The following is a 25554-nucleotide window of genomic DNA, read 5'->3' as shown; positions in this document are numbered from 1 at the left end:
TGAAAAGTGAAAGGGAAGTCGCTCAGTCGTGTCCAACTCTTAGCGACCCCATGGACTGCAACCCACCAGGCTCCACCATCCATGGGATTTTCCAAGCAAGAGTACTGGAGTGGGGTGCCATTGTATTCTAGCAGCATCTGGCAAATAGACAATAAGTATATGACTACACTTATTAAGAATGACTCCACACTTACCAACTGTGAAGAAAGTAAAGATGATATTGCTAACCAGGTTGGTAAGGAGAGGTTGACTGCAGTATCGAGAAGATCTGGGCCTACAAATCAATATACCAGCTCATACACTAATTGATTACTTATTAGAAGAAATCCACACTGTTAACATAAAACCAGAAGGTGCTGACCCTTGAATTCTAATTGTGGCATGAAGTTCATTTGGCTCCAGGCAACTCACTTCTCTTAAGAACCTTTGTTCTTTACCATGACTGCAAATTAGTGCTAGCATCAATGATAATATTGAGTTATGAATATTCTTAATGCTGAGAGTTATTAATATTCTTAATTTGTGGACAGTGTTCACCATTTTTTTTTTTTCCTACTTTAAAAAACTATTTTATTTTTGACTGCGCTGGATCCTCACTGCGGCTCTCGGGCTTTCTTTAGCTGTGAGAAGGGGCTACTCTCTAGTTTCAGTGCACGGGCTTCTCTTCCAGTGGTTTCTCTTGTGGAGCACAGGCTCTAGGCACACAGGCTTCAGTAGTTGCAGCGCGTAGACTCAGTAGTTGTGGTGCACAGGCCAAGTTGCCCCGTGGCATGTGACCCAGACCAGGGGTCAAACCTGTGTCCCCTGTACTGGCAGGCACATTCTTAACTACTGCACCACCAGGGAAATCCTACCATTTAAAAAATTCATGTTAATTTGATATGTTGGTGAAAAAACATTTTGTGGAAATTCTGGCCTCTAGAGTGAGGAAATACACCCTACATCTTAACAGTAGTACACAAACCTCTCCTAGTAGAAGCTGGCAAATTTGAATTAGGCAAATTACAAGGGGTGTCATAGTTTCCAGTCCTTCCCTATCACTTAAGTGGAATCTCAGTTTTCAGATTTTTAAAAAATTTTCTTATTTTTAGGACTGCAATTTATTTTAAATGTGTAAAATTGCATTTGTTTCATTTGACCATTGAAAAAGGTATTAACTGACTTTTTTGGCCAAGATGGATTTCTGACATAGAATCAGAAATAACAGGTCAAGTCATAATCTGGTCGAGTGTGCCCGTGTCGCCCTCAGCCTTGGAGACATCAGCTAATGTTAGGCTGTTGGCTCTGGTCTCTTGGGCATCCATAAAGTGAAACATTCGCACCCTAATTGTCTGCCATTTAAGGACTTCTTATTACTGGAAGTAGAACTTTTAACCTGTATGACTGCTGGTTAAAAGTTAAACTCTGTCTGCCCAAATCCCAACTCTCCTCGCTGGACTGAGAGTTTTGACTTTTCAAAGAGGTGAAGCAGGTGACTGCCATTGATAATAGGGGCAAAACAATGGGGCAGGCTGCATTTAAGCACATAACAGGAACAGCAGCGGGCACCCGAACAACCTCACAGGTAAGACAGGCATGCTGAGCTGCCAGGTGTGGAGGTGGCTGGAGAAAGAACTTACCTTAGCAGAACATAGAACTGGAGGGTCAGAATGGTGATGGCAAACAGGAACACTGTCACTTGGCTGCATGGAACACAGTGAGTTACATTGTACATTATTGTTTCAGTGATATGAATGGCTTTAAGAAACCAAATTCAGGTTCTGTTTCATGGTAATGTTACGTCAAACCACAGAAATAAAATTTTAAACAGAGCAAAGATGAATTGACATCCATCCCATTAGGACAAAATTGTCTAATGATACTACAGTAAGGACAATAGTTAGCATTTATCGAGTTCCTACTATGTAGCAGGCGGGCTTTCCAGGTGGCACAGTGGTAAAGAGTCCTCCTGCCAATGCAGGAGATGAGGGTTAGATCTGTGGGTCAGAAAAATCCCCTGGAAAAAAAAAAAGAAAAATCCCCTGGAGAAGGAAATGGCAACGTGCTCCAGTATTCCTGCCTAAGAAATCCCACGGGCAGAGGAACCTGGTGGGCCACAGTACATGGGGTTGCAAAGAGTTGGACACGACTGATGAGGCACATACTATGTAGCAGGCACTGTGACACTGGTCTCTAAGGAATCTTGAGAACCTTGATTTAGTTACCGTGGCTGTAAATGCTGAAAGACGACCCACAAGCAATAAAAGGAGTTATTACTGTTCATAATTAGTAGGGAAATGTGTCACATTTTAAATTTACTTTTTTGCTTAATATGCATACAGTTTAGGACTTCCTTGGTAGTCCATTGGTTAAGAATCTGCCTTGCAATGCAGGGAACACAGGTTCGATCTCTGGTCTGGGAACTAAGATCCCACATACTGAGGCACCACAACTACTGACTCGAGCCTCAATTAGAGGGTCCAAGCACCTCAACAAAGATCTCATCTGCCCCAACTAAGACCCAGCACAGACAAATAAGTAAATATATATTTTTAAAAATGCACACAATCCTATGAGATGAGACTGTGGTTTCCTATCTTACAAATGAAGAAACTGAGGCTCAGAAAAATTAAATGTCTTATCTCAGGACAAACACCTGATATAGTAAGTGGTAAAGTAAAAGTGTAAGTGTTAGTTGATCAGTTGTGTCTGACTCTTTGGGACCCTATGGACTGTAGCCCGCCAGGCTCCTCTGTCCATGGAATTCTCCAGGCAAGAATACTGAAGTAAGCGGTAAAGCTACAGTTTGAACCAGGTCTGAGAGTCACGAGATAACCTGGAGTAATAGGTAAGTTTGGCCTTGGAGTACAGAATGAAGCAGGGCAAAGGCTAACAGAGTTTTGCCAAGAGAATGCACTGGTCATAGCAAACACCTTCTTCCAACAACACAAGAGACAATTCTACACATGGGCATCACGATATGGTCAACACCAAAATCAGATTTATTATATTCTTTGCAGCCAAAGATGGAGAAGCTCTATACAGTCAACAAAAACAAGACCAGGAGCTGACTGTGGCTCAGATCATGAACTCCTTATTGCAAAATTCAGACATAAATTGAAGACAGTAGGGAAAACCACTGGACCATTCAGGTATAAACTAAATCAAATCCCTTACGATTATACAGTGGAAGGGACAAATAGATTCAAAGGATTAGATCTAATAGAGTGCCTGAAGAACTATGGACAGAGGTTCATGACATGGTATAGAAGGCAGTGATCAAGACCATCCCCAAGAAAAACGCAAAAAGGCAAAATGGTTGTCTGAGGAGGCTTTATGAATAGCTGAGAAAAGAAGAGAAGCAAAAGGCGGAAGAGAAAAGGAAACATATACCCATATGAATCAGAGTTCCAAAGAATAACAAGGAGAGAGAAGAAAGCCTTCCTAAGTGAACAGTGCAAAGAAATAGAGGAAAACAATAGAAAAAGACTGGAGATCTGTATTAAGAAAATTAGAGATATCAAGGGAACATTTCATGCAAAGATGGGCACAATAAAAAACAGAAAGAGTGTGGACCTGAAAGAAGCAGAAGATATTAAGAAGAGGTGGCCAGAATACATGGAAGAACTAAACAAAAAAGATCTCAATAACCTAGATAACCATGATGGTGTGATCACTCACCTAGAACCAGACATCCTGGAATGTGAAGTCAACTAGGGCTTAGGAAGCATCACTACAAACAAAGCTAGTAGAGGTGATGGAATTCCAGCAGAGCTGTTTTAAATCCTAAAAGATGATGCTGTGAAAGTGCTGCACTCAGTATGCCAGCAAATTTGAAAACTCAACAGTGGCCACAGAACCAGAAAAGGTCAGTTTTCATTCCAATCCCAAAGAAAGGTAATGCCAAAGAATTTTCAAATGACCACACGATTGCACTCTTCTCACATGCTAGCAAAGTAATGCTCAAAATTCTCCAAGGAAGGCTTCAACAGTACATGAACAGAGAACATCCAGATGTTCAAGCTGGATTTAGAAAAGGCAGAGGAACAGGAGATCAAATTGCCAAGATCTGTTGGATCATAGAAAAAGCAAGAGAGTTCCAGAAAAACATCTGCTTCTGCTTTATTGATTACATCAAAGCCTTTGACTGTATGGATCACAACAAACTGTGGAAAATTCTTCAGGAGATGGGAATACCAGACCACCTTACCTGCCTCCTGAGAAATCTGTGTGCAGGTCAAGAAGCAACAGTTAGAACCAGACGTGGAACAATGAACTGGTTCCAAATTGGGAAAGGGGTACATCAAGGCTATATATTGTCACCCTGCTTATTTAACTTGTATGTAGAGTACATCATGCAAAATGCCAGGCTGGATGAAGCATAAGCTGGAATCAAGATTGCCTGGAGAAATATCAATAACCTCAGATATGTAGATGACACCACCCTTATGGCAGAAAGCGAAGAGAAACTGAAGAGCCTCTTGTTGAAAGTGAAAGAGGAGAGGAAGAGGCTGGCTTACAACTCAACAGTCAAAAAACTAAGATCGTGGCATCCAGTCCCATCACTTCATGGCAAATAGATGGGAAAACAATGGAAACGGTGACCGACTTTATTTTGGGGGGGGCTCCAAAATCACTGCAAATGGTGACTGCGGCCATGAAATTAAAAGACACTTGTTCCTTGGGAGAAAAGCTATGACCAACCTAGACAGCATATTAAAAAGCAGAGACATTATTTTGCCAACAAAGATCCATCTAGTCAAAGCTATGGTTTTTCCAGTAGTCATGTATGGATGTGAGAGTTGGACTTTATAAAGAAAGCTGAGCGCCAAAGAATTGATGCTTTTGAACTCTGGTGTTGGAGAACACTTTTGAGAGTCCCTTGGACAGCAAGGAGATCAAACCAGTCAGTCCTAAAGGAAGTAAGTCTTGAATATTCATTGGAAGAACTGATGCTGAAGCTGAGGCTCCAGTACTTTGGCCACGTGATGCGAATAACTGACTTATTGGAAAAGACCCTGATGCTGGGAAAGTTTGAAGGCAGGAGGAGAAGAGGGTGACAGAGGATGAGATGGTTGGATGGCATCACTGACTTGATAGACATGATTTTGAGCAAGCTCCAGGAGTTGGTGATGGACAGGGAAGCCTGGCGTGCTGCAGTCCATGGGGTCGCAATGAGCTGGACATAACTGAGTGACTGAACTGAACTGAGAGTCCCAACCACACCTTTATGCTATGTTAGCCCTCCCTGCGGTTCACACTGGGTAACTCACATTGAGTGAGTTAACTGCCCACCACAACTTACACAACGAAATAAGGTCTGTGGTTACTGCTCAAACATTTTAAAAATTCTTTTGAAATTACATGTACATAGCTTCCATGCATATAGGAAAATCTTCCACCTTAACTAGTAGTCCTCTTTCTTCACTGTAAACTGTTATTCACCTTCTTATTTATTTTATTAATTGGATTTAGCACTGAATGACTTTAGGGCACTTGTAGGAATCAGATCTCCCCTCCAAAGACAAAGGTTTATCCTCAGTGAAGATACTCAAAACAATAAGCAATTTGAAAATATACCCCCAGACTATTTATTTATTATTTTGTTTTATTTTTTGACATGTGAGATTTGAAGCTTGGAGTCTTAACCCCTGGAATGCCAGGGAAGCCCCCCTCACCTCCAAACTATTTGAAGCAGTGGCACACAGAGCTAAAATAGAGTCTCGGGTTTAAGGTTACTAATAAAAGCATTAGTGTCCCTTTGGCTTCCCTTGTAGCTCGGTTGGTAAAGAATATGCCTGCAGTGCAGGAGACCCAGGTTCAATCCCTGGGTTGGGAAGATCTCCTGGAGAAGGAAATGGCAACCCACTCCAGTATTCTTGCCTGGAGAATTCCATGGACAGAGGAGCCTGGCAGGCTGCAGTCCATGGGGTGGCATGGTCGGGCTTGACTGAGCTAACTAACATGCTAACTAACTAGTGTACCTTTAGAGCTGTAAATCTGAAGGGTTGCCAAGTCAATCCCTTTAGCAGTCGGGCAACATAGATTTAATTGTACTGAGCATTCTGAAGTGTGACAAGAAAACCCAGTTTTTTTTTAAGTTTATGTTTTAAAAGCTGACTTAATGTTTCCAAAATGTTTCATTAACGTTTACACATCAGTGTTTTTGAAACTTAGTAATAATTTTAAAATTGAAAGTAATTTTCCTTAAACCTCCAAGCATGTTAGTCGCTCAGTGGTATCCGACTCTTTGCAACCTCATGGACTGTAGCCCGCCAGGCTCCTCTGTCCATGGTATTCTCCAGGCAAGAATACTGGAGTGGGTTGCCGCACCCTCTTCCAGGGGATCTTCCTGACCCAAGGATCAAACCTGGGTCTCCTGCATTGCAGGCAGATTTTTTACCATTCGAGCCACCAGGGAAGCCCTTAAGCCTCAAGACAGCCCCAGGAAGAAATGACCTTTTTGCCACAGTGGGCTGGGGAGGGACACTTACAGCCTGAGCTGGTGAGATCTTGGCAGCCAACAGTGCAAGCGATAGGCTGAGTGAGCCAGACAGAAGTGAATCATGGTGACCGGGTCCCTGAGCACCTGGAGCAGGGCACGGAGGATCCAGAACAGTCCTGTTAGAGCTTCCAGACCTCTTCTCCACCTGCCAGGGCCTCCATCCATACACACCAGCCCTGCGAACACTGGGGGATGTGGAGGAAGTTCTCTCCAGGGGAGAGGGACAGGTCCTAGTCCTTTTAAAGCCACTCTAGGCTATGATAGGAGCTCCCTGTAACTTGATTCTTCTATGGCTTTAAGGGTCTGAAGTCTAAAGCTGGCTGTGTTAACAGTGAATTAGTAACACTGAGCTGGATATTTGAGACAGGTCACCAATGTGAAAAGAGGGAAAGCTTCCTTTAGGCTGAGAGATCAGCTTTCCTTTCTCAGCCCTTCCCCTCGGGAGGACCTGGAAACCTGAGCCCATCCCCAAGGGCAGGGGGAGTGCTTCAGGCTCTTTCATCCTTCCTTCTCTGAATAGCGAGCAACTCCGTCCCTCCGGGACCTGCTCAGTCTCCCTGGAGAGTGGTACCTGAAACTTGAACCAAGGCTGGACTCCAGCTGAACCCAGAGCCTCCACCAGGGTCCTTGAGAGCATGCTCAGTAGCTGGCCAGACACCCTAATTTCCCTGTGGGCCCAGATCAGATCAGATCAGTCACTCGGTCGTGTCTGACTCCTTGCGACCCCATTAATCGCAGCATGCCAGGCCTCCCTGTCCATCACCAACTCCCAGAGTTCACTGAGACTCACGTCCATCGAGTCAGTGATGCCATCCAGCCATCTCATCCTCTGTCGTCCCCTGCTCCTCTTGCCCCCAATCCCTCCCAGGATCAGAGTCTTTTCCAATGAGTCAACTCTTCACATGAGGTGGCCAAAGTATTGGAGTTTAACTTTAGCATCATTCCTTCCAAAGAAATCCCAGGGCTGATCTCCTTCAGAATGGACTGGTTGGATCTCCTTGCAGTCCAAGGGACTCTCAAGAGTCTTCTCCAACACCACAGTTCAAAAGCATCAATTCTTCGGCGCTCAGCCTTCTTCACAGTCCAACTCTCCCCAGACCACCCAGTAATAGCATAGGTGCTTTGTTTGCATGGGTATGAGGTGGGGCAGGTAACGGGTGGGCAGGGCAATAAGCCCCAAGTGAATTCTGGTGTCATCCTCGGGATGATAATTGAAAGGTACATTTAAATCATTCTAACCCATGAACTCTTTTTTAATGTTGTGTGGCACATTATTGACCCTTCTCCCCTTTATTTCCTCTTCACAGTTAGCAGTGTCCCTGTGATTCTGGCCACTGTTTGGAGTACACCTCAAGTATTTATTGAATACATGTTTCCTAATTTCCATTCCCACTGACTGTACTTAAACTGAAGTTCTCATTACTTTTAACTGGACTTCCTATCTTGCTTTGCCCCTTCCAGTTAATCCGATAGCATCCCTGACATCAGTATTATCACTTCCTCACAAATAATAGCTACCATTTATTTTGACACTGTACCAGGCAATATGATCAGTGTTTTGCCACATCATGCCATTATCTCTATTTTACAGATGAGGACACAAAGTTAAATGGTCAGGTCAGGATCATACAACCATTTGCTGCTGTTCAGTCACTAAGTTGTGTCCGACTGTTTGCAACCCCATGGACTGCAGCACTCCAGGCTGCCCTGTCCTTCACTGTCTCCCAAAATTTGCACAGATTCATGTGCCTTGCATTGGCGATGCCATCCAACCGTCTCATCCTCTGTCACCCTTTTCTCCTCCTGCCTTCAATCTTTCCCAGCATCAGAGTCTTTTCCAGTGAGTCAGTTCTTTGCATCAGGTGGCCAAAGTACTGGAGCCTCAGCTTCAGCATCAGTTCTTCCAATGAATATTCAGGACTGATGTCCTTTAGGATTGACTGGTTTGATCTCCTTGCTGTCCAAGGGTCTGTCAAGAGTTTTCTCCAACACCACAGTTCAAAAATATCAGTTCTTCTGTGCTCAGCCTTCTTAATGGTCCAACTCTCACATCCATACATGGCTGCTGGAAAAACCATAGCTTTGACTCTACAGACCTTCATTGGCAAAGTGATGTTTCTGCTTTTTAATACGCTGCTTAGGTTTATCATAGCTTTCCTTCCAAAGAGCAAGCGTCTTTTAATTTCATGGCTGCAATCACTATCTGCAGTGATTTTGAAGCCCAAGAAAATAAAATCTGTCATACAACCATGTTACACCATCACCTTGTTTTTCTAAAACCCTGTTGTCATGCCATTGCTCAGAAACCTTCAGAGTTTCTTGTTATCTATGGAACTGAAGTTGCCATTTCTCAGCTTCTCAGTTAGGAGGGCTCATTTCCAATCTACACAGCCCCAGTTTACCTCCCAATTTTCTCTTTGGTGCTGGAGAACTTAGGAGTCAGGATACCTGAATTCTAGCCCTGGGTCGCCACTCAGTAACTCTGTCCAATGAGAGCAAAAAATCAGAGCAAAAGTAAGTTGGTCAACCTAGCAATTTGGTCTGAACACTATTGGGCTATAAATAAATGGTCCTTATGCAGGTCTTTGAGTGTTGGCAAGACTTAGGAGCACACAGTGAGGGGTTTTATAGCCTTAATTTCCAATTCATTTTCAACTCATTATTTCTTCTTTGAGATGTTTGTAATAGTGGAGAATTAGATAAACCTAAATGACTAATGATAGACGATTAACTGAAAAAACTAAATATGTAGCAATAGGTTATTATTTGGAATAAAGTAAATGTCCTTGGCCATTCTTTTTCTTTTTGGTGAAAATTAAATGATAATGTGCATGAAATTAGTTTATAAGTTGAGAAGTATCCTATAAATGTTGGTTTGTTTGTGGTCATTCACTGTATTTCTACATTAATCGTAAAAATACTTCAGGTTCTACAGGTGATTCCCCAAAAGTTCCCAAAGCGCTTTGAGCATTTAGGCATCATTGGAATTATCTTTGTAAGTGCTCATAATTATTATTTTGAAACATAATTTGATATGTAAGAATATTTTAAACTTCACAGTAGTGAAGGTATTTTATTTATTGATCGTTAATAGAGTGTTTGTTAAAGAAGTAATTAGAACTGGTACTTCCCTGGTGGTCCAGTGGTAAAGAATCTGCCTGTCAATACAGGGGACCCAGGTTCAGTCCCTGTTCTTGGAAGATCCCACATGCTGCAGAGCAACTCAGTTGGTGCTCTAGAGCCCATGCTCTGCAACAAGAGAAGCCACCACAATGAGAAGTCCTCACGCTGCAACTAGGAGTAGCCCCCACTTGCTGCAACTAGAGAAACCCTGTGCATAGCACCAAAGTGCAGCCAAAAAGAAATAAAAATATTTTTAAAAAAGAAATAAGTAATTAGAAATGAGTGATATGAGTTGGAAAGGTTCACCAAGTCCCTCTGCTCAATACTCTGTAATAACGTAAAGGGGAAAAGAATTTGTAAAAGAGTAGATACCTGTATATGTATAACTGAATCACTTGACCGTACACCTGAAACTAATGCAACTTTGTTAACTATGCTCCAGTATAAAATAAAAATCAAAAAAAGCAATAATAGAAAGTGTGAGTTTATTTTTAAGACATATTTGGGTAAATTCCTCCTAATTAAAAAAAATTAAATTTTAAAATAAGTTGGCATGCATTACTTCAGTAGGGTTTTGGAAGGATCAAATGGAATAATCAATATCAAGAAGAGTTTGTCAATTGTAAACTGTTATTCAGTTGAAAGTGATACTATGACCTTGTTGACTAAGAGGAAAAGTACAGTTTTGAAGGACGGGTTGTTGGGGAGTTATATTTGATGGATAATAATGTCATTGTGGGGCTTCCCCAATGGCTTATCAGATAAAGAATCCACCTACAGTGCAGGAGACACAGGTTTGATCCCTGGGTCGGGAAAATCCCCTGGAGGAGGAAATGGCAACCCACTCCAGTCTTCTTGCCTGGAGAATTCCATGGACAGAGGAGCCTGATGGGCCACAGTCCAGAGGGTCTCAAAGAGTCAGACACGACTGAGCGACTAGACATAGTGGCACACAGCACAGTGTCACTGTATCTGCTAACCATGGCCACAATAGTGCAGTCACAGCACCATTAAGCTTTCAGTTTTGCTCATAAGTCTAGGCCCACCTTGTGGGCCAGCTGATCCAGGCTCAGCTGATCTCACCTGACTGCTTGTGCTTCTGGGTAGGTTGAGGCTTGACTGATCTAGGATGGCCTCGGCCAGGCAGCTGGCAATTGGCTGGCTGTCAGCGGGAGGACTGTCTCTGTCCTGCAGGTTCTGTCATCCTCCAGCGTGCTGGCCTGGGCTTGTCTTCATGGAAGGGCAGGAGTCCAAAAGAGAATGGGTGTGCACAATGCCTCAGAGGCCTAGGATCAGAATGGGCATGTTTTCCCATGTGCCACGTTATTTGGGCCAAAGCGAGTCACAGAGGGTGGAAGATTCCATTCCTTTATGAAAAGAGCTATAAATTCACATTTTAAAGGAAGGGTGGGGAAATGGAGCCATTTTTGCAATTCACCCAGCGTAGTCACTGAAGCCAAACATTTTTTCCATCTGTTTGGTTTGTGGATTTTTGTTAGTGATGTTTTTTGTTTGTTTCTTACTTTTTGACTGCAGCATGTGGGATTTTGGCTCCCCAACCAGAGACTGAATCCGAGCACGCTGCATTGAAGTGCAGAGTCTATCACTGGACCGCCAGGAAAGTCCCTCCATTTGCTTGAAATGAGTATGTGGAAGGACATCAAAAGACTTGAACTGAACTTACTTTCTTTTTCCTTTGTAGGCAATAAGAGAAGTGTCAGAGTTTTCCATTTAGATCAACAACTTCAAATTCTCAGCATGGAGAACTCAGAGAAGACAGAAGTAGTTCTCCTTGCTTGTGGGTCCTTTAATCCTATCACCAACATGCACCTCCGGCTGTTTGAGCTGGCCAAGGACTACATGAATGGAACAGGTAGGAACAGTAACCAGCAGCAACGATGGGGTTCAGGATACACTGCCATAAAATGTGGCACCTTGGCCTGTTGGACATTTTAAGCTGGAGGATTTTGATGAAACAGCAGAAGCAAGAAGGTCACTCTGCCCTCCTCCCTCCACCCCTCTTCCCTGAAAGTGAAAGTCCATGGAATTTTCCAGACCAGGATACTGGAGTGGGTAGCCTTTGCCTTCTCCAAGGGATCTTCCCAACCCAGGGATCAAACCCAAGTATCCCGCATTGTAAGCGGGTTCTTTACCAGCTGAGCCACGAGGGAAGCCTATGAAGCAGACCGTAAAACATTCACACGACAGATGCCCTCCCTAAACTCAGAGAAATGGAGCATCCTTATCTATGAAGACAAAGGAATGCCAAGCAGACAGGCCTTGTTGGATTCCCCCAAGCTTCTACACTTACCTTGTATTCTCTGTTGTTGTTCAGTCGCTCAGTCTTGTCTGACTCTTTGTGTCCCCATGGACTACAGCACGCCAGGCTTCCTTGGCCTTCACTGTCTCCTAGAGCTTGCTCAAACTCAGTGTCCATTGGGTTGGTGATGCCATCCAACCATATCGTCCTCTGTCGTCCCCTTCTCCTCCTGCCTTCAGTCTTTTCCAGCATCAGGGTCTTTTACAATGAGTCAGCTCTTTGCATCAGGTGGCCAAAATATTGGAGCTTCAGCTTCATCATCAGTCCTTCCAGTGAATATTAAGGATTGATTTCCTTTAGGATTGACTGGTTTGATCTCCTGCACTCTTTGCTCTATCATATTTCCCCATGACTGTTCACTCTTCATCAAACCTAGCGTAAGAATACTTAGGTTTAACTGTGTCTTGGGCTCTTCATTTCCTTATTAAGGTTCCCATGTCACATAAATCTTACATTAAGTTAATTCATATGCTTTTCTCCTGTCAATCTATTCTTTGTCAGTTTACACCCAGCCAGGGACCCTAAGAAGGTCAAAGAAAACTTTTTCTCTCCTGCATATACACAGATTCATTTTGTTTTGTTATGGAAATAATCATGCTATGTGTTGATAGATGGATGAGTGTGCCAACTCACTAATAATCAGGGAACTAAAATAATAGAGTGATATTTTTCCCATCACCTTGACAAGAATTTTTAAAACCTGATAATGTCGAATATCAGGTGCTGGGAAGGAATGGGCTCTTGGATATTCAATGGATTAAGGCTTTTTACAAGGCAGTTTTGGGCATGACTGATCAACTAACATACACATAAGACAATTTGGCAATATCAATCAAAATTTATTAATAAACTGCTGATGAATGGGTGGTCTATTTGATGGGTATGAAATTTCAGTTGGGGAAGTTGAAAGAGTTCTGGAGATGGATTGTAGTGATGGTTGTATAACATGTCACAATATTGTACACTTAAAATGGTTTAAATGGTAAATTTTATGTTACGTCTATTTTACCACAATTAAAAATAAATAAATAAACCTGTATCATTGTTTAAAAAAAAGGAGGAGGGGATCTGTGACTATGAAACCATATTGATGATACTATTTCCTGTACATAAAATCTAATCTGTTACATCTTACGTGAAGTCTAATTCTTTACCCCAGGAAAATATAAAGTTATCAAAGGCATAATTTCTCCAGTTGGTGATGCATATAAGAAGAAAGGACTCATCTCTGCCTATCACCGAGTTATCATGGCAGAACTTGCCACCAAGAACTCAAAATGGGTAGAAGTTGACACATGGGAAAGTCTTCAGAAAGAGTGGACAGAGACAGCCAAGGTGCTAAGGTAACCATGGTGAAGTCCTGCAGTTCCCGTGTGGGGTCATCACAAGGCTGCGAAGCACATGAACAGGCCTGGGTACCATTCAGCCTTTGTGTCTTTCATTGTGTTTTGAGATGTTTGCATGCTTGTTAACTGTGTACATCCCTGTAAAAGAACAGGAAGTATACTTGGTCTGTCTGTGCCCCTGGTGAAAAAGGTAAAGCTGTAAGATGATGGCACTGTGGTCAGTCTTCTCAAGTATAAAAGACAAAGGCAGATAATTGGGCTTCCCTGGTGGCTCAGGGGTAAAGAATCTGCCTGCCAGTGCAGGAGACACGGGTTCATTCCCTGGTCTGGGAAGTTCCCCTGTGCCACGGAGCAACTAAGCCCAAGCACCACAGCTACTAAGGCCATGTGCTACATTTAGTGAAGCTCATGCTCAGCAACAAGAGAAGCCACTGCAGTGAGAAGCCACTGCACACTGCAGCTAGAGAGTAGCCTGTGCTTGAGAGTAGCCTCTGCTCGCCACAGCTAAAGGAAAGTCCAAACAGCAGTGAAGACCCAGCACGGCCATAAACAAATAAGTAAAATTTTATATATGTACAGAAAGATGAAGACAGGTGATTTAAGGAAGAGAGGCCATTATTCTTGATCACAGAGACCTGGTTTGGACACTACTTCCATGACAGCATATGGGGGGTTGTCACAGATCACTGTGCTCAGGAGTCTGAAACCGTTCCAGTTTAAGGATTCAGAACCCAGAGTGAGTAACATCTAATTATTACTTAATGTTCTCTTGAGTGGCATGTCCCTGGTGGCTCAGTGAGTAAGGAATCTGCCTGCAATGCAGGAGACACAGGAGGTGTGGGTTTGATCCCTGGGTTGGGAAGAACCCCTGGAGGAGGAAATGGCAACCCACTCCAGTATCCCTGTCTGGGAAATCGTATGGACTGAGGAGCCTGGAGGGCTACAGTCCATGGGGTTGCAAAGAGTTAGACACGACTGAGCTACTAAGCAAGCAACTTCTCTTGAGTATAAAACACAAGGGCTTTCTGAAAAACCTTTCTGTCTCATGTCTGTTCTTAGAGATGTCTATTAGAAATGTCTATTCTTTGAACCTTCCGGTTCTAACCATATTAATTACGATTTGGATAGGAAATAGAACCACTCTGAGCATTTTAAACAGAAAGGGACTTTAGGTCTAGGTTGAAAGGGCTGGAGGAGTGGAAGTGGTGGTTTGTTTCAAGATCATGTCCCCTTAACTGCAGCTGAAGTTTAGGAAACTGTTCCTGCTTCTGCTGCCACCAACGCTGCTATTAAACTGTCCCAGTTTCCTAGTGTGGGGGACAGGACAGTGGAATATAGGGTCTGGCTTCCATGCCAACCTGTCAAGGTGCAGAGCCTCCCAAATCTCTCTGCCTCTGAGGACCTCTGGGAGTGATTTCGGGGTGGGATTGAACCCAGCCAGCAAACAATGATCAGCCCAGTGACTTACCCAGAAGCTTAGCAGGAAGAAGAGGGTGACTTCTGTTCGCTGGCCAGAAGTTCTCCCATCAGAAACCAGGCTCCTGTGTCCTCCTCCTCACCCAGCCCTCTTTGGCTCCAGAGTAACCTTCCTGTTCATTCCGGATTCAACTCAGCCATTCCCGAGGGAAGGGGGTTACGGGCACCAGGGGCCCACAGTTGTCTCTCACACATGTTGCTCCTGTTACCTGGGTAACTGTACCACTGTAAAGCCGTGGGCATCCTGCCAGCCAGAGTGAAGCTGCATACAGATCCTGCCTGTGGGCCCTTCCGCTTAGGCTTCAGACACTTGTCACACCCTCAGACCTTATCCTCAGCATTGAATTCTTCATTACTAGGTTAGGCCATACTCTTTTTAAAAAATACTTATTTTTATTTATTTATTTGGCTATGCCAGGTCTTAGTTAAGTTGCATGGCATCTTCGATCTTCGTTGCAGCATGAGGGATCTTTAGTTGTGGCATGTGGGATCTAGTTCCCTGACCAGGAATTGAACCTGGGTCCCCTGCATTGGGAGTGTGGAGTCTTAGCCACTGGACCACCAGGGAAGTCCTAGTCAGGCCATAATCCTCAGTGGTCAAGGGTGTGGGCTCTGGAGCCAGACTGCTGGGATTCAGATTCTGGCTCTGCCATCTATAAGCTAAATGACCTTGGGCAAATTGGTCAGTGTCCTCCTCTCTCGATAGGTATAATAAGCAATTCTGATAGAATGCTGGCAGTACTATAGTTGCTTTATCGTAACCAAAGCATTTACTGGATCTGATTGTTCTTGACTACCTCCTATGTCTAAGAGGCTCTACTAGAAGCTGGGGGTACAAACTCTAAGCCTGTACTTCCTCTCCATTATGGGGATAATAATAATATGACATGGGATGTTGAGAAGATTTCATCAAATCATTCATGGAGTGGATTTGGTGTAGTGGTTAACACATAATAAATAATCAGTGTTAACTCTGGTCATTATGACACAGACACATACAGCTTAGGATAGTAATAGCTACCTTTTGCTGTGCTCCCAGGAGTTTCCCTGCTCTCCATTCTTTTAATTTATTTTTTTAGTTTATTTTTGACCGTGCTGGGTCTTTGTTGCTGCACAAGTACTTTCTCTAGTTACTGTGCACAGGCTTCTCTTTGCAGTGCCTTCTCTTGTTGCAGAGCACAGGCTGTAACCATGCAGGCTTCAGTAGTTGTGGCACGTGGGATTTAGTCCCTTAGTTCAGTTTCAGGGATTGAACCTGTGTCCCCTGCTCTGGCAGGCGGATTCTTAACCACTGGACCACCAGGGAAGTCCCTGTTGCTTTCCATTCTTGACAGCCAGAGCCCAGGGCTGCTGTGTCTTGGCCAGCATCCATCCTGACCTGACAGTACTGTGTACTTGAAGGTATCCATTCTGAGTAATGGGGCATTGTGTGTACCTGTGGTTACACGTTTTTAACAGCTCCCAACCTTTAACATTGTGTCAGAGGCTCTTAGGCCTCTCCACAGGGATGATATTTCAGTTGAGCATTGTGAGAAAGAGAAATAAATATTCTGTTGCTTTTTTGTTTTATAGACACCATCAAGAGAAGCTGGAGGCCAGTATCTGTGGTCCCCAGCAGAACTCACCTGTGTTGGAAAAGCCTGGACGGAAGAGAAAGTGGGCTGAACAAAAACAAGATATTAGTGAAAAGAAATCCCTAGAGCAAACAAAAACGAAAGGTCTGTATGTTTTCCCAGGACTTAGCAATGAGGGCTGTTAAGACTCTAGGGCTGGGCAAGCCCCCTTTGTATTTGCTTTCATATTCAATATGTGTGGGTGCCTGGAAAATGCCCCTTGTTAGTTTTCTTTTCTCTTTCTTTTTTTGTTCTTCCTTTGGCTACATCACACAACTTGTGGGATCTCAGTTCCCCAAACAGGGACTGAACTCACGCTGCAGCAGTGAAAGCCTGAAATGATAACCACTAGGCCACCAGGGAACTCCCCACCCCATGTTAGTTTTTTGATAGGAGAAAAGGAGAGTCAAAGGCTCCCTGAGCTTATTTCTCCTGCAGTAGGTAGACCTGAACATTTGAGGTTCAGGTCTGGATCTCTTTTTGGAAAAGCTGAATCTGATAAAAATTATGATTCCTCAGAAAAACAGACATACACATTTTTTTTTGTCTGCACTGGATCTTTGTTGCTGCACGAAGGCTCTCTCTAGTGGCAGTGAACAGGGGCTACTGTTCGTTGCCATGCATGGGCTTCTTATTGAGGTGGCTTCTCTTGTTGTGGAGCACCAGCTCTAGAGCTCAGGCTCAGTAGTTGTGGCCCATGGGCTTAGCTGCCCCACCACACGTGGGATCTTCCTGGACCAGGGGTTGAACCCATGTCCCCTGCATTGGCAGCTGGATTCCTAACTGCTGGGCCACCGGGGAAAGTCCTACACATTCATTCTGATGCCAGGAGCTATTAAAAAAACAATCCCTGAGGCTCTATTTTCTCTTCTTCCCAGGTGTGCCAAAGGTGAAGCTGCTGTGTGGAGCAGATTTTTTGGAGTCCTTTGGTGTGCCCAATCTATGGAAGAGTGAGGATATCACCAAAATCCTGGGGGACTATGGACTCATATGTATTACTCGGGCTGGGAATGACGCCCAGAAGTTCATCTATGAATCTGACGTGCTGTGGAAACACCAGAACAACATTCACCTGGTGAACGAATGGATCACCAATGACATCTCCTCCACGAAGATCCGGCGAGCCCTCAGACGGGGCCAGAGCATTCGCTACTTGGTACCCGATCTTGTCGAAGAATATATTGAAAAGCATAATCTGTATAGCTCTGAGAGTGAGGAGAGGAATGTTGGAGTGGTCCTGGCTCCTTTGCAGAGAAACACTACAGAAGTTAAGGCATAAGAAATTCTACAGCATGGTATTTTAGACTTCTTTTTTGGGAATTTGAAACCATGTGGGTGTTAGTAACTAGGGGAAGAAATGGTTATCCTCTTTAATAAAGTTTAACAGTTTGGTAAAATCAGTAGTAAATTAAAGTTAGGTTTATCTTTTTACTAGAAGTTGCTAAGATGAATGTTTTCAATACGTTGTTTTTAGTTTGGCTATGCCATGCAGCATGCGGGATCTCAGTTCCCCAAACAGGGATCGAACCCATGCAGTGGGAGCACAGAGTCTTAACCAGTGGACTACCAGGGAAGTCCACAAATTCCTTTATCTTTAAAACAAGAGATTAGCAGCACTAAAACCAGAGGAACATTCCATCAAACTTAAGTACAAAAACAATTCAAAAAGAGCATCCTGACTTTACCACATAAAGAGAAGTGAAGTGCGAAAAGTGAAGTCTAGGAATTTCCTGGTGGTCTAGTGGTTAGGACTCTGCATTCTCACTGCCAAGGGCCTGGCCTTAATCCCTGATTGGGAACTAACATCCCACATGCTGTGTAGTGAAAAAAAAAGAGAAGAAAATTAAGAGTCCACTTAAGATCCTGACTTAAGTTATGAAAGGAATGAACATTTTATGCATGCCTATTTCTTGGCGCCCCCTCACCCAAGGTGGCCAAACAATTTTTAAAATAATGATCTTGTAAAAGGCATCAGCTGTCTCCAGCTGTGCAGAATACAAGCTGTGAGTGATCTGGAAGACACTTAACACCAGTAGTTCGTTCTCTCTGACACGTCTCAGAAGGCCAGTGAAGCTTTGCTAAGGCATGTTGCCTGCAACATCACTTTTGGAGGTAGGAAGAGGGGTCCAAGCCCTAGAGCGTTTAGAAAGGTACACTGATGCCCATGACAGATAGGGAGCCTCTGCCCTCCATGTGTTATGCACGGATTCTCATTCAAGGATTTTATGAAGTGTGAATCCTCTTAGCCTTTACTCATAGCTTAATAAGCAAACAATGAAGGGACATGAGAAATACCACACTGAGTCAGCCCAGCAGTTCCTTTAGCTCAGAGCTTTGAGGCCCTGTGAATGGTTTGTGCAAGAAAGTGCCACAGTCTCAATCTAAAACTCTTGAGTTTTGAAAGACCCTTGCAGTTTCTGTTCCAGTCCCTGTGAACCTACCACTTGTGAGTTTAAGCAGAAAAAGAGTCTGTTTTGTATGCTTTGTTTCTTGTTCTTTTGTATGAACTTTAACCAAAGTAGAAAACTCAAATAATAATTGAAGTCATAACATTATGTTAAAAAGACAAACTTATTATATGATTTGCTACTGATTAAAATTCTGTGGCAGTTTTACCCATTAGTAAAGCACAAACACCAGAAATAGCTTTTTTTAGAGTAGTTTTATGGTTCATGAAAATCATTCTGTGATAGAAACAGGACTGAAGTTAACTTTCTAAAGAAAGTAGAATAATTTACCTTTACATACCTAAAGAGCGCACGCACACGGGAGAGAGAGAGAAAGAGCTTTGGTTCCTCCTTTTATATATTTTTTTCCTCCACCTGGGCCTGCCCTATGCAAATTGGGCTTAGCCAGGAGTGCTGTTTGTTCTGCCTGAAGTCTTCACTCTGGTCCTCGGACCTTCCTTGTCTTTTAGCCACCGCCATTTTGGACTCCTTTTCCCCATTCTACCTACCTAACAATTTCATACTACACTACTCTGGATGAAGGATTTATATCTCTGCAGAAGGAAAAAAAAACACATCTGTGCAGTTGAATAGTCTTATCTGAAGCCACAGTTTTAAAAAGGAAATAAAGTTGGCAAATGTAAATTCTGTGGCTCTTGGCCTCTTTTAATTTTTACTTATTTATGGCTGTGTCAGATCTTGGTTGCAGCATATGGGATCTTTCATTGTAGCATGCAGACTTCTTTCTAGCTGAGCCCGCCAGGGTCAGTAGTGACAGCTCACCTGCTTAGTTGCCCTGTAGCATGTGGGATCTTAGTTCCCCAACCAGGGATTGAACCTGTGTCCTCTGCATTGGAAGGCAGATTCTTAACCACTGGACTACCATGGAAGTCCCCATTCCTGGCTTATTTTTACTGAAGTCAATGGATCTATTTCTCAAAGACAGAGAAGAGTACAAAGCTTGGCACTCAGTGGTTTCAGTCTCTTAACCTGCTGAATGAATGAAAGGTCATAACCTCAGATCATAGAAATGAGGTCCGTTCCCCTGCTCCTCAGCTTTTTGGAGTTTAAAAGTTGGAGCAATACTGAAAAATAGCAATAGAACTATTGCTAGAAGTCAATGAAGTTATCAAAATTTAATTTTGATTTCTTCTGGAAAACTACACAAGTTTATCTGAAGTATGTCTGAACTGCAGGAAGATTCCAGTGCTAGAAACTTCTTTTCTACTATGAAGCCTTTTCACCTAGATGTGCCCATAGTCTGCTGAGCGTATTGACCTCAGGGCCGGCTGGGTAAGGCTCATAGGGACCCTCCCAGGAGACCTGGTAACAGTGAAATGGTCCTATTGTTGTGGTATTTATGGATCAGCAACTTTGTACATAGAAGGAGCTGCTTGGCTTTTTGTCCCTGTACCAGGATGCTGCTAATGCCACAGCATAATAGCATGTTTCGAGGTCTCCTTTAAGGACACAGCTTCCTCTTTGGATAGTGAAACTAGGACAATGAATTTCACAAGGAAATAAATATTAGTAACTGTTGTGGCTTTCATTGAGGAAGAGGGGAAAATGCCATTGTTTATTCTCTATCATGTCTCATGTTTGGCTCTTATAATGTGAATTTAGTTTAGGAATTGTGCTGAACTGGTGTATTGTTTGATGCTGGTAGGGGTGGTTGTTTTTTTGTTTATATTCTGCTGCTGCTGCTAAGTTGCTTCAGTCGTGTCCAACTCTTTTCAACCCTACGAACTGTAGCCCGCCAGGCTCCTCTGTCCATGGGGTTCTCCAGGCAAGAATACTGGAGTGGGTTGCCATGACCTTCTCCAGGGGATCTTCCCAACCGGGGGTGTTGAACCTGGGTCTCCTGCATTGCAGGCAAATGCTTTACCACTGAGCCACCAGGAAAGCCTAATAAATACTACAAGTTATTTGTCATGTATCTGAAACTTGACGAATCCTGTTTCTAGTTTATTTTTTGCCACTTCCAGCAACCTTATGGGAGGAACAACCTGAGAGGAGGTATGGAGAAGCCCATTCATGGAGCCAGCCCGACTGAAGTCAAGTGTGTGGGGTGGGATGTGGGGCTCATAAGGAGGGAAGCTTGGTGGGGTCCACATACAGTTTTTGACCTGTTACAGTAGCACCAGCACATGGTGGGGAATTCCTATCTCTGTTGGACTCCTCCTCTGGGACAATGCCCCCCACTCCACTCAGGAAATCACCTTGGTTTCAGTGCTGAGATTCAGATCCATGTCTGCCTCAAGTGCCTTATCAGTCAATAATGCAGCAGACAGTGTTTCCCAAATCAAGTGAAGTGCCCAAGTTTTTCCAGACCAGTGGGTAACATGACAACAATGACATGTTTTAAAAGTGTTAGGGAAATTTTCAAACAGAATTAGTGATAAAAGTATAATGGGGGCTTCCCAAGTGAAGTAGCTCAGTTGTGTCTGACTCTGCAACCCCATGGATTGTAGCCTACCAGGCTCCTCCCTCCATGGGATTCTCCATGCAAGAATACTGGAGTGGGTTGCCATTTCCTTCTCCAGGGGATCTTCCTGATCCAAGGATCGAACCCAGGTCTCCTGCATTGCAGGCAGACACTTTAAGCTCTGAGCCACCAGGGAAGCCCTGGTGATAAAGAACCCTCCTGCTAATGCAGGAAACATGGGTATGATCCCCAGTCTGGGAAGATCCCACATGCCTTGGAGCAGCTAAGCCCATGCGCCACAACTACTGAGCCCATGTGCACCAACTACTGAAGCCCATGCACCTAGAGCCCCTGCTCTGCAACAAGAGAAGCCACCTCAGTGAGAAGCCCGTGCTCCACAACTAGAGTGGGCCCCACTCACTGCAACTAGAGCAAAGCCCATGCAGCAACGAAGACCCAGCACAGCCAAAAAGAAGTATAATAAATCCCCTGTGTATCTAAGTCTTATCCCCCAAATGGGACCAAGCTCCCTGATGGTGCTGCCTCCTTGCGTTAGGAGGAGAGGTAGAGATGAGGGGAAGTTTACTTTATGTCTTTACTGTATGCACCATTCTTTCCTGGACCAGTATCAGATTCCATCGAATGCCAGAAAAATGCCTCCACTACAAATGCCCCCTCATCATTCCCGCTCATCACTGTCTAGGAGAAAGCACTGCTCGTCCACAAGTGTAGGACTGCATCTTGGCTCTTAATTTTATGGTTCACTTTGCCAGTATCAAATGGAAGGAAAGAAAGCACAAATTTGGCCAAGTAACATTTGTCTTTCCTTTCCAGACATAGCTTTGGTCCTAGTCAGGAAGAAAGATCTTGGAATTGTAGAGGAGAAGATTTCTCCTCCCATGGGCAAGTCCAATCTATGTCCAATCTACTCCAACATCCATTCAACCCTACCCATAATAGATGGTCCTTGTCCAAATTGGCCAAGAGCCATACCAACCAGCGCAATTGCTGACACTATTATTAGTTATTCCTGTGAATTTCATTTTCAGGCCAACATTTAGAACAATAAGATTTTAAGGATAGGAAGGAAATATGATTTCTCCATGTCCTGTTCCCTTAGTTATCTGGAATTTAAATAGGTTTCATGCTCCAGAAATCTGGTCAGAGTTCATAGGTCTATGCCCTTAAAGTGGTAAAGTTTATCTAATCCCAGGACTTGATATCATCCCATCATATTCCACCAAAGGAATCAATGTTTTGTACTCATGAGAATCAATAGCCTCATTCTGAGTAATGCAGTGTCACTATGGGCCTTAGGAAGCATCACTACAAACAAAGCTAATGGAGGTGATGGAATTCAAGTTGCAAATCCTAAAAGATGATGCTATGGAAGTGATGCACTCAATGTGCCAGCAATTTGGAAAATTCAGCAGTGGCCACAGGACTGAAAAAGGTCAGTCTTCATTCCAATCCCAAAGAAAGGCAATGCCAAACAATGTTGATACTATCGCACAATTGCACTCATCTCACACGCTAGCAAAGTAATGCTCAAAACCCTGCAAGTCAGGCTTCAACAGTATATGAACCGTGAACTTCCAGATGTTCAAGCTGGATTTAGAGAAGGCAGAGGAACCAGAGATCAAATTGCCAACATCCGCTGGATCATAGAAAAAGCAAAAGAGTTCCAGCAAAACATCTTCTTTATTGACTACACCAAAGCCTTTGACTGTGTGGATCACAACAGACTGGAAAATTCTGAAAAAGATGGGAATACCAGACCACCTCACCTGCTTCCTGAGGAATCTGTATGCAGGTCAAGAAGCAACAGTTAGAACTGGACATGGAACAACAGACTGGTTCCAAATAGGAAAAGGAGTTTGTCAAGGCTGTATATTGTCACCCTGCTTATTTAACTTCTATGCAGAGTACATCATGAGAAACACTGGGCTGGAAGAAGCACAAGTTGGAATCAAGATTGCTGGGAGAAATATCAATAACCTCAGATATGCAGACGACACAACCCTTATGGCAGAAATCAAGGAAGAACTAAAGAGCCTCTTGATGAAAGAGGAGAGTGAAAAAGTTGACTTAAAACTCAACATTCAGAAAACTAAGATCATGGCATCTGGTCCCATCACTTCATGGCAAATAGATGGGGAAACAATGGAAACAGTGACAGACTTTATTTTCTTGGACTCCAAAATCACTGCGGATGGTGACTGCAGCCATGAAATTAAAAGACGCTCCATGGAAGAAAAGCTATGACCAACCTAGACAGCATACTAAAAAGCAGACACGTTACTTTGCCAACAAAATTCCCTCTAGTCAAAGCTATGGTTTTTCCAGTAGTCATGCATGAATGTGAGAGTTGGGCTATAAAGAACGCTGAATGCCAAAGAATTGATGCTTTTGAACTGTGGTGTTGGAGAAGAATCTTAAGAGTCCCTTGGACAGCAACGAAATCAAACCAGTCCATCCTAAAGGAAATCAGTCCTGAATATTCATTGGAAGGACTGATGCTAAAGCTGAAGCTCCAATACTTTGGCCACCTGATGCAAAGAACTGACTCACTGGAAAAGACTCTGATGCTGGGAAAGATTGAAGGCGGGAGGAGAAGGGGACGACAGAGGATGAGATGGTTGGATGGCATCACTGACTCAATCGACATGAGTTTGAGCAAGCTCCAGGAGTTGGTGATGGACAGGGAAGCCTGGCGTGCTGCAGTCCATGGGGTCACAAAGAGTCGGACACGGCTGAGCGGCTGAACTGAATGTCACTATGTGAAAGTGTTAGGTGCTCAGTCATGTCTGACTCTTTGCGACCCCATGGACTGTAGCCCGCCAGGCTCCTCTGTCCATGGAGTTCTCCAGGCAAGAATACTGGAGTGGGTAGCCATTCCCTTCTCCAGGGGATCTTCCTGACCCAAGGATCGAACCTGGGTCTCCTGCATTGCAGGCAGATTCTTTACTGTCTGAGCCACCAGGGAAGCACTTCCTTGCCTTATGCCCCTGGTTTCCTCAATAAAAATAGCATCTTTCCTCTGGAAAGTTCATAGCCATTCATTCAACAAACATTTAATAATCACTTGCCAGGCATGCTAGGCACTGGGGATACTGTAGAGGTGAATAATATGAACACAGTCTCTACTCTTGACATTTTAATGAAAAAGGTAGTCAGTAAATATTTTAGTATATGTGCTGCTGAAGCGAGGACAGTAGTCAGTAAATAAAGCAAAAAAAAATGATAATTATGGACTATGATAATTACAAAGGATATAAGCAGAGTTGTGATGCAGAGTAATTGTATACCAGAAGGTTGCTCTGAAAAGGTGACTCAGATTTTTAAAGAGATTCAAATATTTACACACTGAAGCATTTGAATCTTGGGAGTAATGAAATCTGAATTATATTTCTGAAAAGCTTTCTTGGCTGCAGAATGGAAAATAGTTTGGTTGGATAAGAGTAGAAGCAACAAGCCCAGGGAGGAGGCAAGACATGATGGTGGCTTGGGTTAGGTTGGAAGAACCAACAGGATTTGCTGGTGGATTGGATATGGGTGAGTAGAAAAGGGAAAAATCCAGTGTTTACCGGGCTTTGGATTTAACAGGTGACTAGTGGTACAATTTATAGAGATGAGGAAAGCCAAGGAATAATTTTATGTTATGCTTTCTGCTTTGGATATATTACATTTGAGTACCTTTAGGATATCCAAGAGGCACCTTAAGTGATGAGAGGTGACACATGAGCTTGGTAGTCGAGCTATCTGAGATTGAAACCAGACTCTTCCACCAACTGTATGACCTTAGGTAAGTCACTTAACCTCTCTTTGTCTCAGGTTTTGTCTTTTTCAAATGGAGATAAATAAAGTAACTATTGGAGAGGTAGGATTTTGTGATAAATGATAATACACATAGTAATCACTCAATAGGTGTTGGCTATTAATGTACTTGAGTCTGGCGCTCATGTGAGAGATCAGAAGTTGACAGATAAGCTGTACACCTAAAACTAACACAACGCTGTAAATCAACTCTACAGCAATAAAAATTAAACAAAAAAAAGAAATGCCCCGTGTCCACAGAACAAAGCCACAGATTCCATTACCCTCCTCCAGTTTTGTTCCTTCTCCAAACTCCGTTTTCCCAGGTGGTGGGACTGCGTGAGGCCGGGGGAGGGTCCCTGAGCGAGCTAGCACTCAGCATGTGAGGGAGGCCGCGGAAACTCTGCCCAACTGCATCTTACCTCACAGGGCTGGTTTTCAGAGATTCTTCAAGGCAGCAGATGAAATTCTTGCCACGGTTGAGAAATTGACAAAAAGCTTCCA

The 25554-nt window shown here is 43.5% G+C and overlaps 1 protein-coding gene across 7 annotated transcripts in view; it reads left to right on the top strand.

Annotated features, from left to right (window-relative positions):
- Positions 1 to 19461, top strand: part of NMNAT1 (nicotinamide nucleotide adenylyltransferase 1) — a 30375-nt gene extending 10914 nt beyond the window's left edge. For 5 of the 7 annotated variants that reach the window (XM_027564953.1, XM_027564955.1, XM_027564957.1 and 2 more), the window contains 4 exons: positions 11310 to 11480; positions 13087 to 13270; positions 16322 to 16467; positions 17241 to 19454. In XM_027564953.1, the coding sequence (XP_027420754.1) occupies positions 11366 to 11480; positions 13087 to 13270; positions 16322 to 16467; positions 17241 to 17641 (846 nt within the window). In that variant the 5' untranslated portion in view covers positions 11310 to 11365 and the 3' untranslated portion in view covers positions 17642 to 19454. Of the gene's footprint in view, positions 1 to 57; positions 232 to 11309; positions 11481 to 13086; positions 13271 to 16321; positions 16468 to 17240 lie in introns of those variants that run through there. The other 2 variants (XM_027564958.1, XM_027564956.1) reach the window with 2 other exon arrangements.
- Positions 19462 to 25554: the final 6093 nt, after the last annotated feature.

Source organism: Bos indicus x Bos taurus, chromosome 16, assembly GCF_003369695.1.
Source record: "Bos indicus x Bos taurus breed Angus x Brahman F1 hybrid chromosome 16, Bos_hybrid_MaternalHap_v2.0, whole genome shotgun sequence".
Classification (NCBI taxonomy): domain Eukaryota; kingdom Metazoa; phylum Chordata; class Mammalia; order Artiodactyla; family Bovidae; genus Bos; species Bos indicus x Bos taurus.
The sequence above is the reverse complement of the archived record's forward strand: the minus strand, read 5'-3'. Positions and strand labels throughout refer to the sequence as shown.